We start from the raw sequence: 15,736 nt of genomic DNA on the forward strand, positions 1-15,736 counted from the left end.
TTGAAGTCAGAACATTTTCCTTAGCAGCCATACACTTTTTTTCTCTCATCTTGTTCGATTTTGTTCGTTGCATCTGCTCCGGGCGGACGTCGTAAGACATCCGTTTAAAAAATGTTCAAATGGCTGTGAGCACTATGGGACTTAACATCTATGGTCATCAGTCCCCTAGAACTTAGAACTACTTAAACCTAACTAACCTCAGGACATCACACAACACCCAGTCATCACGAGGCACATCCATTTAAGTTCGTTGTTGATCGATTAACTCAGTTTTTTTTATTATTATTATTACAGAGGGCAGCTAACCCTCTGACCGAACACACTGAGCTACCGTGCCGGCGACACTTTAACCATTACGCTAACGCAGCTCGTCATTTAATATGCCTCCCGGAAGACATTAAAATATCACGCAAAATACTGACAAACACTGTTGGTATGACTATGAATTACTCACGTTTCGTCGAAGTACAATAGGAAATAACCAATTGCCGCTGTTCTTTATTGCGAAAAAGCGGTTAGTGAGAATGATACAAACACCTTTCCTTGTTATCGCGTGAATTAGGAGGCTTATTGCTTGTTTGGTTTAATTAATTAATAGAATATGAAGCAATTGGTGTAAAGAATGCTTTTTCCAAACTTTCTATTAAAGAAAGTCATCTATCAAGACATTGCTTACTTTAGTTATGACTGAACGTTTCTGAAACTGAAGACACTCGTCCGTGCTCTGCACTGCAGTCGAGCTCTGGCAACGTCGTTCTCTGTTCATTGGCTGACTGTGTTTTGTGACGTCAGATGCGCAGAAAGAACCTAAATTTGGCCGCCGTCGTAAATGACGCGCACTTTAGCGCCATCTGTGTATGTGCACGTCGGTGTCGCGTGACGTTCTCACCTGAGTGTACGTAGTGTACCAACAAAGATACCGAACCGTGCCCTGTAACGAGGAAGTGGCGAGCAGAGGCAGCGAGCAGCGGCGACTCACCGGCGGTGCTGGGCCTGGCCAGCCGGCTGTCGGGCTCGGGCTCGGGCTCCTGCGGCCCCTGTCTGGGGCAGCAGACGACGGGCTCGAAGCCGGCGAACCCGCAGCGCAGCGGGTCCCCGCCCTGTCGCAGAAGCTGCAGCAGCTGGGGGCAGTGGCGCAGCCGGGTGCAGACGCCGTCCCCGGAGCAGCGGTCGCCCTCTGCGGAAAACACGGCGTCCGCTCTCCTCAGTCTGGGCGCATCACACGCCGACCACGCTAACTACACTATCTGCCCAGGAAGCCTGCTGGATGATATTTGGAGTTCGGGATCTGCAGCGGTAAAAACGGAACCCTCATAGCATCACTTTGTTGTCCGTCCCCAGTCCGACTATTAAAAGCCCTTTCTCTCACAAGGGAACCCCCCCCCCCCCCCCCACAGATTTAGTTATAAGTTGGCACAGTGGATAGGCCTTGAAAAACTGAACACAGATCACACGATTACACGAGTTTTTCTGCTATTCGACTTTTGGTCTTCGTTGACTGGTATATACGAGGAGTGTAGGTGCACGCGTCCAACTGACGGTGCATGCACGCCCTCTGTCGCAATGCGGGCCCGTGGAGTTAAGAATTGTGGCGACCACATAGAAAAATCGTCATCAGCTATAAATGTTTTCGTTGTGAAGGTACTAAAGAAATCAACAGGTCCATGCCGTATCCAGCTGAAAGCCATCGTTTCGGTGAATAAATCCTCCCGTAGAGACACAATGCTCGACTATGGCTGACTCACTGCGAGTGTTCGCAAAGAAAACATTTCACCTCTAATGAGACGTCCAGCGACAGCTAATGTTATTATGCTGACACCTGAATTTTAACTCTTGAGTGCCTGCACTCCGACACGGGGCGTGCACGCCGTTATCACCGTTACGCATGCGACTGCGCGCCCCGGAACAGTATTTCGAAGGCGAAACTCGACAGATGGCGCGCATACATCATTATCCTGTGCGCATGAGCCTCAATCTCAGTTGAGTGATTTCCGATTAGGTATCAGACGTACGCCTATTCGGTCATATCCTGTAAAGTACACAACTAGTAAACGCTCTTGCTACCTTTGCAATTGGATTTATGAACATGGAAATAATTTTGAAACGTATCATGTATACTGCGTGATCAGTAAAGTCATTCTTCATCTGCTGCATGACTTTTTATGCGACCTAACCAGCTTCACTACAGATTAACTGGAATGATCGCTAGCCTCCTACTTGACTTTATGTTACAACTTAAGCACACAAAAATGTCCTCGGTTAGTAGAGGGATAGATGTTACATAACAAAGCCTAACTTAATCTCCACAAAGTGCTAATAATCAAATTTTTGAACTATTTAATTTGGAGGGGTCCTGAAGGGATAAGTCTTTAATACTCGGTCTAGTAATGACATGTCTCGAGTTCTCATGTTTATTTACGGGTTGTGTGTGGTACGTACGAAACTGTTTCTCCCAGTGCACTCCATTGTTTCTTCCGTTCTACCGCGTGTTCTACAAGGTCGCATTGCGGACCCAGCAAGGTGTTCGAAAAACGACAACTTGTCATCTTTCAGAGTGAGAGAGATAACAGACACAGTGACGTTCCTGCGAGTAGTAGAACATGCAGTTTCCTGTTGTGGTTAGTGACTACAATGGTGCGAGTGGCTAGTTCAGACCTGACCAACAGCGGATATTTGTTCTTTAGTGTTTATCATTTCTGGAAGTATCTTGAAATACCTGATGTTAGTATACTCTCGAATATTCTAAGTTTGTATAAATAACTGCACTCTCCGTCCAGGAGTTCAATTCTGTCCTAGCTGTACGTTGGCGTCAGTAATAAACGTGCTTTCAGTTCTAAGATTTACACTCCATTGACGACCCTGCCTTCGAATTTGGACTTGATTGTGATTTCGATGTGACAGCGTTTCTAATATACTGACCACACCCATGAGTGCTGACTCTTACAAGAGAATTTGCGAACTAGAATCGCCAACGATATGTCCACGAAGAGGGGCTGCCTAGAAAACTGAACGAAATGTCATTAATCATAAGAAAAATCAAACATAATCATCGATTGAGTGCACCTAACTCTGAGTCCAGCTACAACAAGAATCAATTGTTCGTCCGGTTATCAGAGAAGAAGATTACAACGGAACTGTGGCAAACGTGTGAACCGAGGCAAAACACTGCACTTACCAAGGGAACACGTCATCAAACGGCCTGAATGGTGGAACGATATATATGCCTATCAGAGCAAATTCAACCTCTTTTCAACTGATGGGAGAAGTATGGTGCGTCGAAAGCCAAAAAGACGAACTGCAGGTTGAACCTTTGGCACCTACTGTAAAACATAGTGCAGGGAGAGGGAATGTTTCGTATGTGGCTGCATCTGCGGGGAAGAGATTACTTTCAGTGACAGCACGTTAGACAAAGACGGATATCTCTACATTCTGAAGCAAAACTTACACATGAGTGCAAAACAAGCTGAGGATTGGAAAAACATTAAAATTTTTACAACATTATGGCCCAAAGCACGCATCATGCCTTGTTACAGAATGGCTTTTTTAACTCTTTCAAAGCTATTTAGACAACGCCTAATTCGCCAGACTTTAGCCCGATAGAGAAGAACTTGATAAAAGAGACAGGAAAACTATAATTAACGCAAAAGAAGAATTGGAGAAGAGCCTGAAGGAAGAATGGGAATCAGATGGAGCTGTGTACACCGCGAAAATCGTTGATAACTTCCAAGAACCTTTCGAGGTAGTCATAAGGCAGATGGGGTATCCAACGAAGTCGTGAGTTCCAGTATTATTCCTGTTATCAAGAACAAATTTGTTGTGCCCGAATATTAAAGAAAATATAGTGTTAAGAAGTGAAATATTATTTAGTGAGTTACTGTCTTATTGTGTTACTACATAAATTATATGCTATAGTTCAAATTCATTATGAGAATGCATTTTTCATTTCTCGAAATTTCATTTGCTTATTAAATGTATAAGTGAAAATGAAACGCATACTTTTGTAGATACAGTGAAGTCACACCCACTGTGTATTTATTTAGTTCTAACACACGATGCTTTATTCTTGTCGCTTACCGCTAACTTACTGGATAATTTCCCCAATATGCAGCAGGTATGGAGACATCTTTGCTTATTCACAGAGTGTTGCATTGTGTTGGAGATGTGTGGAAAGAGTGCTGGCTGTTTCCTCGTACATTGCCCTGAGTTGGCGTCATCGTTAGCTATTGTTTCCCTGTGCCTTCGCGTAAATACTGACCGTAAAATGCGCCTAAGCTGACGTGCGTACGACGTGTTTAGCTGCAGGCTTCGACACGTAATGGCAGAAGTCGTTAACGGCACCAGTGTCTCGCTTCCTGAAGAAAGCCGAGACTGGAGTGAGCAACTATAAACAGTTTTGTGAACTTCCTCCACTGCACAATACTAGCCTACTAGCGGCAGAGCAGTTGAAACGTCTCGTATTTTATCGTGTGCACATATGTGTGGTGTCACCATTCTAGATGGAATATCTCCTTACACTGTACAGAGGTACAGTGCCACCACAAAGTACTGGCACACCTACCAGTACCTATACATTACAGAAAAATAGAGGTGATGCCTTTATTAATGCTTGTTGTATTTATTTAAATGTGCTGTAGTAAACACATGGTTCCTCTATTCTAATTTCCCACAGCAAAAATATCTGTTTAAAAAAGGAAATCAGTTACTCTACTAATCAAAAAAGTATTGGCACATCTACACAAAAATGAAATTTAAGTGGCTCTCTAATTCACATAACTCAGCTTTAGTATCCCGTGTGCATACCGTTGGCATTAATGATAGCTTCTGGACTATGTGAGTAATGTCGACCATTCCTCTAACAACACCGCCTGAAATTCCCGCTTCCCTGTAGAAGGAAGTTTTCAAGCTATTTTATCCAAGTGTGCCAAAAGATGCTCTACCGGGTTAAGATCAGGGCTTTGAGGTGAACTGAAAAACCTTCTTAGAGTATAATAATCAATCCCGAGTTCTCAGAGCCGTACGTTTAGTGTCGTTGTCTTGCTGAATGTGAAAGACGCCATCAAGAACCAGTTTCTATGCACTGCTACCTACGTGGCCTCGCAACACATCGATGTATTTATACAGCATGTTCCAGAAGTGATGATCAGTATTCAGGGATGTGACAGGAACGCTCATTCGAAACAAAAAGTTCGAGTAAACATGGGCTCTAAAACGTATACCTTAAGAGCTATGAGCAAGTCTTGATCTTCGATACTGTGAAATAAATCCATTCTACCGCAACCTCTTTGCTTTCCATAGTTTGGGAAGTGGTAGTATGGATCATTTTGCCTGTCCAGTTAGCCGTTCGGTCTAACGCACTGCTTTCCAGGCAGGAAGGCGTGCCGGTACCCAGCACACAACCGCCCGGCGGATTTGTATCGAGGTCCGGTGTGCCGGCCAGTCAGTGGTTGGCTTTTAAGGCGATCTGCCTCGGCGAATGAGGGCTGGTTCCACTTATTCCGCCTCAGTTACACTATGTCGGCAATTGCTCCGCAAACACTTTCTCCACGTATGCGCACACCATAATTATTCTGCCATGCAAATATTGGGGTTACACTCGTCTGGTGTGAGATGTTCCCGGGGGGGGGGGGGGGGGGGGGGGGTACACTGGGGTCCGAACCGCACAATAACCCTGGGTTCGGCGGTGGGGTGAGTGAACTGCTGTAGCCTGTTGTGGGATTGTGTACCACTGAACCACTATGGGCTACGGGGAGGAGGGGGGGGGGGGGGACTAAGCCTCACTGTCGTTTCTAAGTCCCGAGTTCTATACAATACAATGGATCCTTTTCGTTACTTTGAAACGTAGCTCCTCTAATGAATAAGTGCTCATAGCTCTTAACGTATGCATTTTAGAACACATGTTCACCGGACCTTTTTTCCTTGTTTTCGTCTGCACTGTCACTTCCCAAAATATGGAAAGCTAAGAGCTTGCAGGAATAGATTTGTTTCACACTATCGAAGATGAAGAATTACTCATAGCTCTTAAGATATGCGTTTTAGAGCACATGTTTAATTGACTTTTTTGTTTCGAATGATCGTTGCTGTCATATCTCTGAATATTGACCACCAGTTTTGAAACACCCTGTTTAACCATGAAACCTTCAGTAATTGCCAAGTCATCAACACCAGAAGCTGCCATGCGTCCCCAAACAAATATACGTCCTCCCTCATTTTTTACTGTAGGTATGAAAGTTGCGATTGGAGCTCTGTATCTGGTTTGCACCACACTTTTCTCTCTCCGACAGATCCAAACAAGTTAAACTTGGATTCGACAGAAAATAGCACAGTATTCCAACCGATTTATTGACATAATCTTTGACGAACAACAAGCATTTACTTCGGTTAACTTCCGAAATAAATGGCTCCTTTCTGGGAGGTCTGCCACGAATATCAGCGGCAATCAAAATTTGCTAATGTTCGAGGACTGATCTATTTGTTGGACGTTGACTGAAAGTCGAATACAAACGACCTTGCAGTTTTAAAGGGCTCTTTTTGAAGAAGACGAACTATCCTTCAACGCTCCATACCTTTAAGAAACCTTGGATGTCCAGATCTGCATGGATTGCTTGTTGCAGTAGTCTCTTGAAACTTTTTAATGATTGCCCGTGATGTCTCGAGCGAACAAGACACAGCCAGGGAAAAAGCACCAGTGAAACAGAGACTCGCCACTTGGGCGAGTGCCACCGTCGCTGCGGGCGGCGCTGAGGATGAAGATATCGACTTCGCCTCGGCCAACTGCCGGCCGAGTACAATGCGCTTATGACTGGACGACAACGGACAGAAGCCTACTCGGAAGACAGAAGAGCAGCTCTCGCCCACTTGTTTGTAGATCATCGTCCAGGGCTGACACAGACAGGGAAGGTCGTTTAGCGAACTCTTAGAAGTGAACAGACAGTTGTTTTAATTGCATCTGCTGTGTACTGTGCGATTATCTGCACTTGGCCATTGAGGGCCTTTTTTGTGTTACGTTACAAGCAGTGTTGCAGACTTCAATATTCAGGTACCCACAAAGATAAGTAAAGCTTTTAACTCATTTGTGTGACTTTGTTACTAATTTCACGAATCACGGAGTCGACCTACAGTAACAACAGTGGCCAATCGGCCTCCAAAGCCGTAGCGGCGAGGCCTTTACAAAACTGGCGACGAGGGTTTACAAAACTGGCGACCAGGGTTTGCAAAAGCCCACATTGTTGTATAATTAACATTAAGTCCTGGTACGGGCGGCGCTGTCTGACAAGCGCAATAACAAACGCTATACTGTGTGACAATACTTGTTTGAGCAGGAGGTTCCTCATTTAATTGATTACATCTGTTTCTGTTTGTTGGGAAAATATTTTAATATTCCAATTATTTCCTTTATTAAGTCAGAATTATGTTGTTGTTGTGGTCTTCAGACCAGAGACTGGTTTGGTGCAGCTCTCCATGCTACTCTATCCTGTGCAAGATTCTTCATCTCCCAGTAACTACTGCAACCTACGTCCTTCTCAATCTGCTTAGTGTATTCATCTCTTGATCTCCTTCTACGATTTTTACCCACCACGCTGCCCTCCAATACTAAATTGGTGATCCCTTGATGCCTCAGAACATGTCCTACCAACCGATCCCTTCTTCTAGTCAAGTTGTGCCAAAAATTTCTCTTCTCTCCAATTCTATTCAATACCTCCTCATTAGTTATCTGATCTACCCATCTAATCTTCAGCATTCTCCTGTAGCACCACATTTCGAAAGCTTCTGTTCTCTTCTTGTTTAAACTATTTATATCGTCCATGTTTCACTTCCATACATGGCTACACTCCATACAAATACTTTCAGAAACGACTTCCTGACACTTAAATCTATACTCGACGTTAACAAATTTCTCTTCTTCAGAAACGCTTTCCTTGCCATTGCCAGTCTACATTTTATATCCTCTCTACTTTGACAATCATCAGTTATTTTGCTTCCCAAATAGCAAAACTCCTTTACTATTTTAAGTGTCTCATTTCCTAATCTAATTCCCGCAGCATCACGCGATTTAATTCGACTACATTCCATTATTCTCGTTTTGCTTTTGCTGATGTTCATCTTATATCCTCCTTTCAAGACACTGTCCATTCCGTTCAAATGCTCTTCCAAGTCCTTTGCTGTCTCTGACAGAATTACAATGTCATCGTCGAACTTCAAAGTTTTTATTTCTTCTCCATGGATTTTAATACCTACTCCAAATTTTACTTTTGTTTCCTTCACTGCTTGCTCAATATACAGATTGAATAACACCGGGGAGAGGCTACAACCCTGTCTCACTCCCTTCCCAACCACTGCTTCCCTTTCGTGCCCCTCGACTCTTGCAACTGCCATCTGGTTTCTGTACAAATTTTAAATAGTCTTTCGCTCCCTGTATTTTATCCCTGCCACCTTCAGAATTTGAAAGAGAGTATGCCAGTCAGCGTTGCCAAAAGCTTTTTCTAAGTCTACAAATGCTAGAAACGTAGGTTTGCCTTTCCTTAATCTAGCTTCTAAGGTAAGTTGTAGGGTCAGTATTGCCTCACGTGTTCCAATGGTAGATACAGTATGTTCCTAGAATTTATACGGTACATTTTGTATTAGATGCGGAAAGGTGTCTGAGCCGGTAGTTTTTGGAGGCAATGTAAGTGATCCACAAACAGAAATGTATAAACAATAGTAAGATTTGTGACAGTTACAATCGCCAGACCAATGACGCGAGCTGAACTCGAAGTGTGGGTTGAGACAGGTGTATCCTGCAGAAATGGCACATACGTCGCCGACCAGAGAGCTCTGTAATAGGTCAAACAAATGCAGCGAAAACCTATCAGAGAAAGAGAAACGGCAAAACGAGTGTCAGAGGGCTTCTTGGGCATCAAAGCGCACAACGTCAACACGCCAATCTGAACGGGGCAGAGCGATCTGTAACAGGGACTTGTGTTTGCCCTACTGCGACTTTCGGCTTGCCCAAGTCATCCTACTGTAACAGTGAGGCTTATTTGAAGTGGAGAGATGACATCATGCCGTTTGAGGAGTAAATGTGTATAACAGTGGCAGGGAAAACTCATACAGGTGAAAGTATACTGTAGTGGACTGACAAGGCAGCCAGTCCACAGTGACGGGTAGCCGAAAGGGCACACGTACACACACGCCGACTGGCGCGAAGTCTGGAACAGGATTCGTAATGAATGCAATAAAGAAAAGAACGTAGCTACTAGAACACTTAACTTTTATATCGTCCTTTGGTATACAGCATTCTTGATGATACAAGTGAGACTATCTTGAGATACATGCAATGGTACAAATGGCGCCTTGCTAGGTCGTAGCCATTAACTTAGCTGAAGGCTATTCTAACTGTCTCTCGGCAAATGAGAGAAAGGCTTCGTACGTGTAGTCGCTAGCAATGTCGTCCGTACAACTGGGGCGAGTGCTAGTCAGTCTCTCGAGACCTGCCTTGTGGTGGCGCTCGGTCTGCGATCCTGACAGTGGCGACACGCGAGTCCGACATGTACTAATGGACCGCGGCCGATTTAAGCTACCACCTAGCAAGTGTGGTGTCTGGCGGTGACACCACATATACGATAAGATGGAGTGACACAGAAAAACGGGAATTTTTGAAGCACGCAATTAAAATAGAAAAAATCCAACAAAAAATTTCTGTTAACAGCAGTTAAACTACCACAACCTGCCTTTTAAGAGACAGTAATCCAAATTGTCACTGTTTGAAAACTACGTCCTGAGGAGGAGGATATTAGTGTTTAACGTCCCGTCGACAACGAGGTCATTAGAGACGGAGCGCAAGCTCGGGTGAGGGAAGGATGGGGAAGGAAATCGGCCGTGCCCTTTCAAAGGAACCATCCCGGCATTTGCCTGAAGCGATTTAGGGAAATCACGGAAAACCTAAATCAGGATGGCCGGAGACGGGATTGAACCGTCGTCCTCCCGAATGCGAGTCCAGTGCGCCACCTCGCTCGGTAAACTACGTCCTGAAGATGGTGTCCTCCTGCATGTATGCAGTCTCCCAATCTTCTCTTGAGGTTCGTCACTGAGTGCTGCAACATCTCAGCTGGGAAACAACGAATTTAGTTTTTAGTTCTGTGTTACATTTCATGCAGTGTTCTTAGCCGAGTCGCGTAGACCCGCCTCTTAAGGTAGCCCCACAAGAAAAACTCACAAGCGGACAAGTTCGGTGATCTTGGGAGAGGGGGGGGGGGGGGGGGCGACAGGGCAGGGACCATCACTGAACCTTGAGACGACCACGTAATGACCACGTACACTGAGCGTTTCTCGCACGGCTGCCATTGACTGCCTTGCAGTGTGCGATGTCGCGCCATGCTCAGTGAAAGTGAAGAAGAATTACAGGAACCGCTGAATGGAATGAACAGACTATTGAGTACAGAATATGGACCGAGAATAAATCGAAGAAATATGAAAGTAATAAGAAGTAGCAGAAATGAGAACATCGAGAAACTTAACATTACAAATGGGGATCACGAAGCAGGAGAAATTAATTCCTGGACAACAGAAGTCCACTAGTATCAAATATAGGCCTTAATTCGATGAAGACACTGCCGGCCGGTGTGGCCGAGCGGTTCTAGGTGCTTCAGTCTGGAACAGCGCGACCGCTCCAGTCGCAGGTTCGAATCCTGCCTCGGGCATGGATGTGTGTGATGTCCTTTGAATAGTTAGATTTATGTAGTTCTACGTACTAGGGAACTGATGACCTCAGATGTTAAGTCCCATAGTGCTCAGAGCCATCTCAACCATTTTTTGGGGCAGACACTTCTGAGAATGTACATTTGGAGCACAGCATGGTATGGTAGTGAAACACGGAACAGAAGAGAATTGAACAGTTTAAGATGTGGTGCTACAGATGAACGTTGAAAAATATGTGGAATGACAAGGTAAGGAACGAGAAGTTTCTCCACAGAATCGACGAGGAAAGTAATATATGAAAAACATTGACAAGAAGACGGTACAGGATAATAGGACATTGATAAGACACCAGGTAACAACTTCCATGGTACTAAAGAGAGCTATAGAGGGTAAATACTGTAGAGGAAGACAGAGACTCGAATACACCCAACAAATAATTTAGTACGTTGGTTGCAAGTGCTACTCTGACATGAAAAGGTTGGCACGGCAGAAGAATTCGTGGCGGACCTCATCAAAGCAGTCAGAAGAAAGACCCCAAGACAGGTAAGCCGATGAGGGCTTGCACGTTGGCCACCGAGACCTGAGCTGCATCTTCTGGACTTTCTGTCTGGAGTCATGTCAAAAGTGTAGAGTACAAGGCTTCCCTGATATAGCTGAACGACTGGAGCTGTGAACAGTACAGCTGTCTCCGTATACAGGGATGTTTAAAGCAATTCGTAAATCGCTGCAAAGACAGAGAAGCACGGCATACAAAAACGAGGACGACAGATGGAACACCCCCTTTGACTGGTACCATTGTGCGGCAAATTGAGATATGAAAAGTTGTCAAGTTGCATTATATTTCTTGTTACAGTACGCCATGTGTGAAATGTGAGCTTTGTTAAATGGAGACTTTACGGCAAAGTTTAAATTTCAAACACACTTGCACTGTGCACTGACTTAGGACAACTCACACATATTATAAAAAAGTATGTACAAACCACTGGACCGATTTCAACCATACTTGGAACACACATAACTTACTGTCTGAAAAGAATCGCTGTATGGTAGAAACCACCTACCTATCATAAAGGATGGGGCGAGGATGGAAAAGAAGTGCAGCTCACGATGCGTAAATACCCGGAGTTCTTTCATCCAGTATTTGAAAATGAGAGCAGTTTGTAACTTCTGACAACGTTTACACACAATGTAAAACCTTTGCGGAACCTTTTCTTCCTGACAGCCCCCACAAATGACGAAAGGGAAAATGGTTATTGCTTCCTACATTTCCGTTTTTCATACAGTAAAACTGCCGCACCAGGCATGACAATTAAATTTATTACTTCTTTGCTATTGACTCTCTTCACAACACAATCCGCAGGTAGTGTCGACGCTGAATGCACGCACAAAATTATACCACTGTACAGCACGTAGTTAGGGAGACATGACATCATACACATTGCCCTGCGTGAAAACGAAATTGCAAGGCGAAATTCGATAGAAATACTGGTCAAATATGTGTACAAATATTTGTGATACAGAGTAAGATGGTACAATTTCCATCATTTCGGACAAATGCTATTGTAACATTGAGGAAAGAAATAATTTGAATTATGGCACTTGTTCTTTGATGTTTAATGAATATCTAACAAAAAAAGTTACACCATTACAAACGTTGGTTTAAGCAAAAGAAGAGGGTACTGAAATGAATAAAATTGTTCGAGAATGTACCACAGTAGGTACAAGTATGATCATTTCTTGGTACAATTCCGATCATTGATATCTTCCACAATGAAAAGCAAGCTTCGTGGTACCAAACATTACATTTTTACCAGGGAATCCAGTCACTTTTTGCCAATGATTCCGCACTGTAATAATTCAAGAAACAAAATCCACAATTATTCTTTTTGTTTGTTGGTGATTTGCAGTTTTCCATATTTCTTTCACCACTACGCATAGACCCACATTTCTGTTTATTGTTCTTGTTGCATTTGTTTGTTTCTTCCCTTGTTTGCTGTAGAAAAAGATTTCTCTTGCTGCTTAGGTTTTCCAGGTTTTCGTCTGAAGTGAGACGAACTGATGTAGCTTAATTGGTGGAGGTTGAAGGGGCAGGGGCCTTGAATAAAACTGAAGGTGCAAATTTCTCCTTACAAGGGAACCTCCCCATCGCACCCCCCTCAGACTTAGTTATACGTTGGCACAGTGGATAGGCCTTGAAAAACTGAACACAGATCAATCGAGAAAACAGCAAGAAGTTGTGTGGAACTATGAAAAAAAATAAGCAAAATATACAAACTGAGTAGTCCATGCACAAGATAGGCAACATCAACTTCAGGAGCGCCGTAGTCCCGTGGTTAGCGTGAGCAGCTGCGGAACAAGAGGTCCTCAGTTCAAGTCTTCCCTTGAGTGAAAAGTTTAATTTTTTGTTTTCAGACAATTATTATCTGTCCGTCCGTCCGTCCGATGCGAGGTAACTGCGCCGTAGTATGGGGACGCTACACCTAAACAAACATCGATACACACGACGTCAGTCGACTACAGCGCACGGAAGAGAGAGTATTCTTGCTAACGAGGCTCCCTGGCTGGCAGCTGACTGTTCGCTACTTTGGTCGAGAGTGCATTAAATACGTGAGATGCATTCCGTGGGCAATATGTATCCAGCAAATATAGCTCGCGACTTCAATAACAAGGTCAATGAATATTTTCTGAACTGTAAGTTTGCGGTGCGGTCGCAAAACACAGACACTAAACTTATTACAGTGAACAGAAACGTCAATGAACGAACGGACAGATCATAACTTTGCGAAAGTAAATGAAGTACACTTTTCACTCGATGGAAGCCTTGAACCAAGGACCTATCGTTCGGCAGCTGCTCACGCTAACCACGGGACCACGGCGCTCGTGAGCTCACACAATCCTTGATGTTGCCTGTCTTGCGCATGGACTACTCAGTTTGTATATTTTGCTTATTTTTTTCACAGTTCCACACAACTTCTTCCTGTTTTCTCGATAGATCTGTGTTCAGTGTTTCAAGGCCTATCCACTGTGCCAACATATAACTAAATCTGAGGGGGGTGCGATGGGGAGGTTCCCTTGTTAGAAACATGTCTTTGCAGCAAGGTCTTATTCCTGTGCATTGGAACCCTTGATTGCACACCTAACAGATGCAGCTTTGCTCCAGACATCACAGAAAATTGTACAGAATCTTCGTTTTGCTGTACCGTCGTTGGCGTTACGATGAATGCGCTCAGCTGCATTTCTATGACGCGTGAAGAAAGTTCTGCCTATTGCCTGTAGTACATATGTACTGTGTGGAGGCAATCCCAAAAGTTCTATCCCATTTCCCCGACAGTACTCTACAGCCTCCATGTTGGTGTGGCTGCCCTGGTTGTCAGTAACAAGAACTGTAATACTACCTACTGTTTTGTATTCCTTGCAGTGTTGAAGCCTGATCGTAAACAGCTCATAATTAATGTATCCAGATTCACTCAATTCCATAACGGAACCAAAAAGCAAGACGTCTTGAAATTCAGGGCGTTTCCTAACTCCTTTAAAAATTACCATTGGTGGTAAATAAGTACGAAATGCATTCATGCATGCAGCAACATATTTTCCTCTTTCCACGTTTGTTAAGTAAACAACTTGTCGCTTACCTTCGCGACAAGCTATTTTTAGGGGTCCGTTGTTATGAGGAAAGACGGACTCATCCATATTATAAATACACTTTGGTTCATCAAACAAATCATATCCCTTTAAGATTTCTTTCTAATTATGGAAATATTCACTTACTTCAGCTTTATTTATGTTCTAAACCAGTCGACTCCAGCAAGCTTGCTTTCTAAGTTCCGTGGTTATTTCACACTTCTTTTTTCAGTCACCTGAACTGCAGCTCTTCTTAACTAAATTGCCGTCAGACCCGGTACTCGCTGCTCGAGAAATAACGCTCTCTGGACCAAACCATTTACTTTTCATAATTGAGTACCACTGAATGGCCAGTTCTGTTTTCTATAGTTGGAGGTAATCCAGCTTCTGTTTTCCTTTTAATTTGTGCTTGACCATGCAGAGTGCTGAAAGGAATGTCATATAATTTTGATGCAGCTCGACGGCTCAAATTTCCATCCATTACACTAGACTTGGCCACCGTTTCTATGTTTCGATACAGAATGTCGATACGCGGAACTGTTTCGGTGTGGCTATATTTCACTGTTTCGAAACAGTGGTGTTTCATTCCTCTCTGTGTCGGATAACGGGACCAGATTCGATCTTGAGCCAGACACAGAAACTGTATCGTTGTTTCAAAATAATGCTGTTTCAGTCCACTTGTGCTTGGAACGGACTAATTGTATCGAAACAGAGATGTTTCATTTCGCTCTGTCTCGGACGTGATTGGGGCACGGCACAGATACTGAAAAACTTTTAACATACTACTTCATAAAACACTTTCAAGAGAGTCGAACCTTTTGACACACAACAGCATGAAGCTTAATATTTCCGAAAATAAAGCATCGTTTCTAATTGATTGCCCTATTCCGAAATGGAATAAACACTAACAAACAATAAAATAACGCACTCTATTCGCATTCAAAATAACAAAAGTGTGAACGAATCTTTTAAATTACACATCTCTTATAACATACGCTTCTCTGTTCATGTACAGTAATCATACTAAAAAACACAAGTAAACCTAGAACATTTTAAATTAAAAAGGCGTAGAGTGGCAGTTTTTAGACATACACATAAATTTTATGTACTTTCAAGCAGTCTGATTGACGGATCATTGATAGCCTGATGGTGAACGGGAAGGGCTGGGAAGCATGGTGGATTTATAGTAATGGTTCGAAATACCTTGGAGGACAAAAATTTTTTCTCTTATATTTTGTTATTTATTCGAATTATGTGGCTTTATTTGTAAGTCTGTAGTCAATGTGCCTATTCTCCACAATGATTCCTTTTGTGTACATGGCATTTAGCAGGATGGGTATAATACTAACGAAATGTGGCAATCCCATACCGTATCTGTTGTTTCTGTGGTCTGCTCCCGCCTCCAGTTCCGTTCGTGTTGGTTCTTCTGTCTTCAGCTATG

General features: G+C 43.5%; 1 protein-coding gene across 1 annotated transcript in view; it reads right to left on the reverse strand.

Moving 5' to 3' along the window:
- LOC126260783 (serine protease snake-like) overlaps positions 1 to 15,736 on the reverse strand; it is a 179,477-nt gene that overhangs the window by 97,446 nt on the left and 66,295 nt on the right. The window contains exon 3 of the mRNA XM_049958120.1: positions 980 to 1,177. Coding sequence (XP_049814077.1) covers positions 980 to 1,177 — 198 coding nt within the window. The remainder of the gene's footprint in view (positions 1 to 979; positions 1,178 to 15,736) is intronic.

Source organism: Schistocerca nitens, chromosome 5, assembly GCF_023898315.1.
Source record: "Schistocerca nitens isolate TAMUIC-IGC-003100 chromosome 5, iqSchNite1.1, whole genome shotgun sequence".
Lineage (NCBI taxonomy): Eukaryota > Metazoa > Arthropoda > Insecta > Orthoptera > Acrididae > Schistocerca > Schistocerca nitens.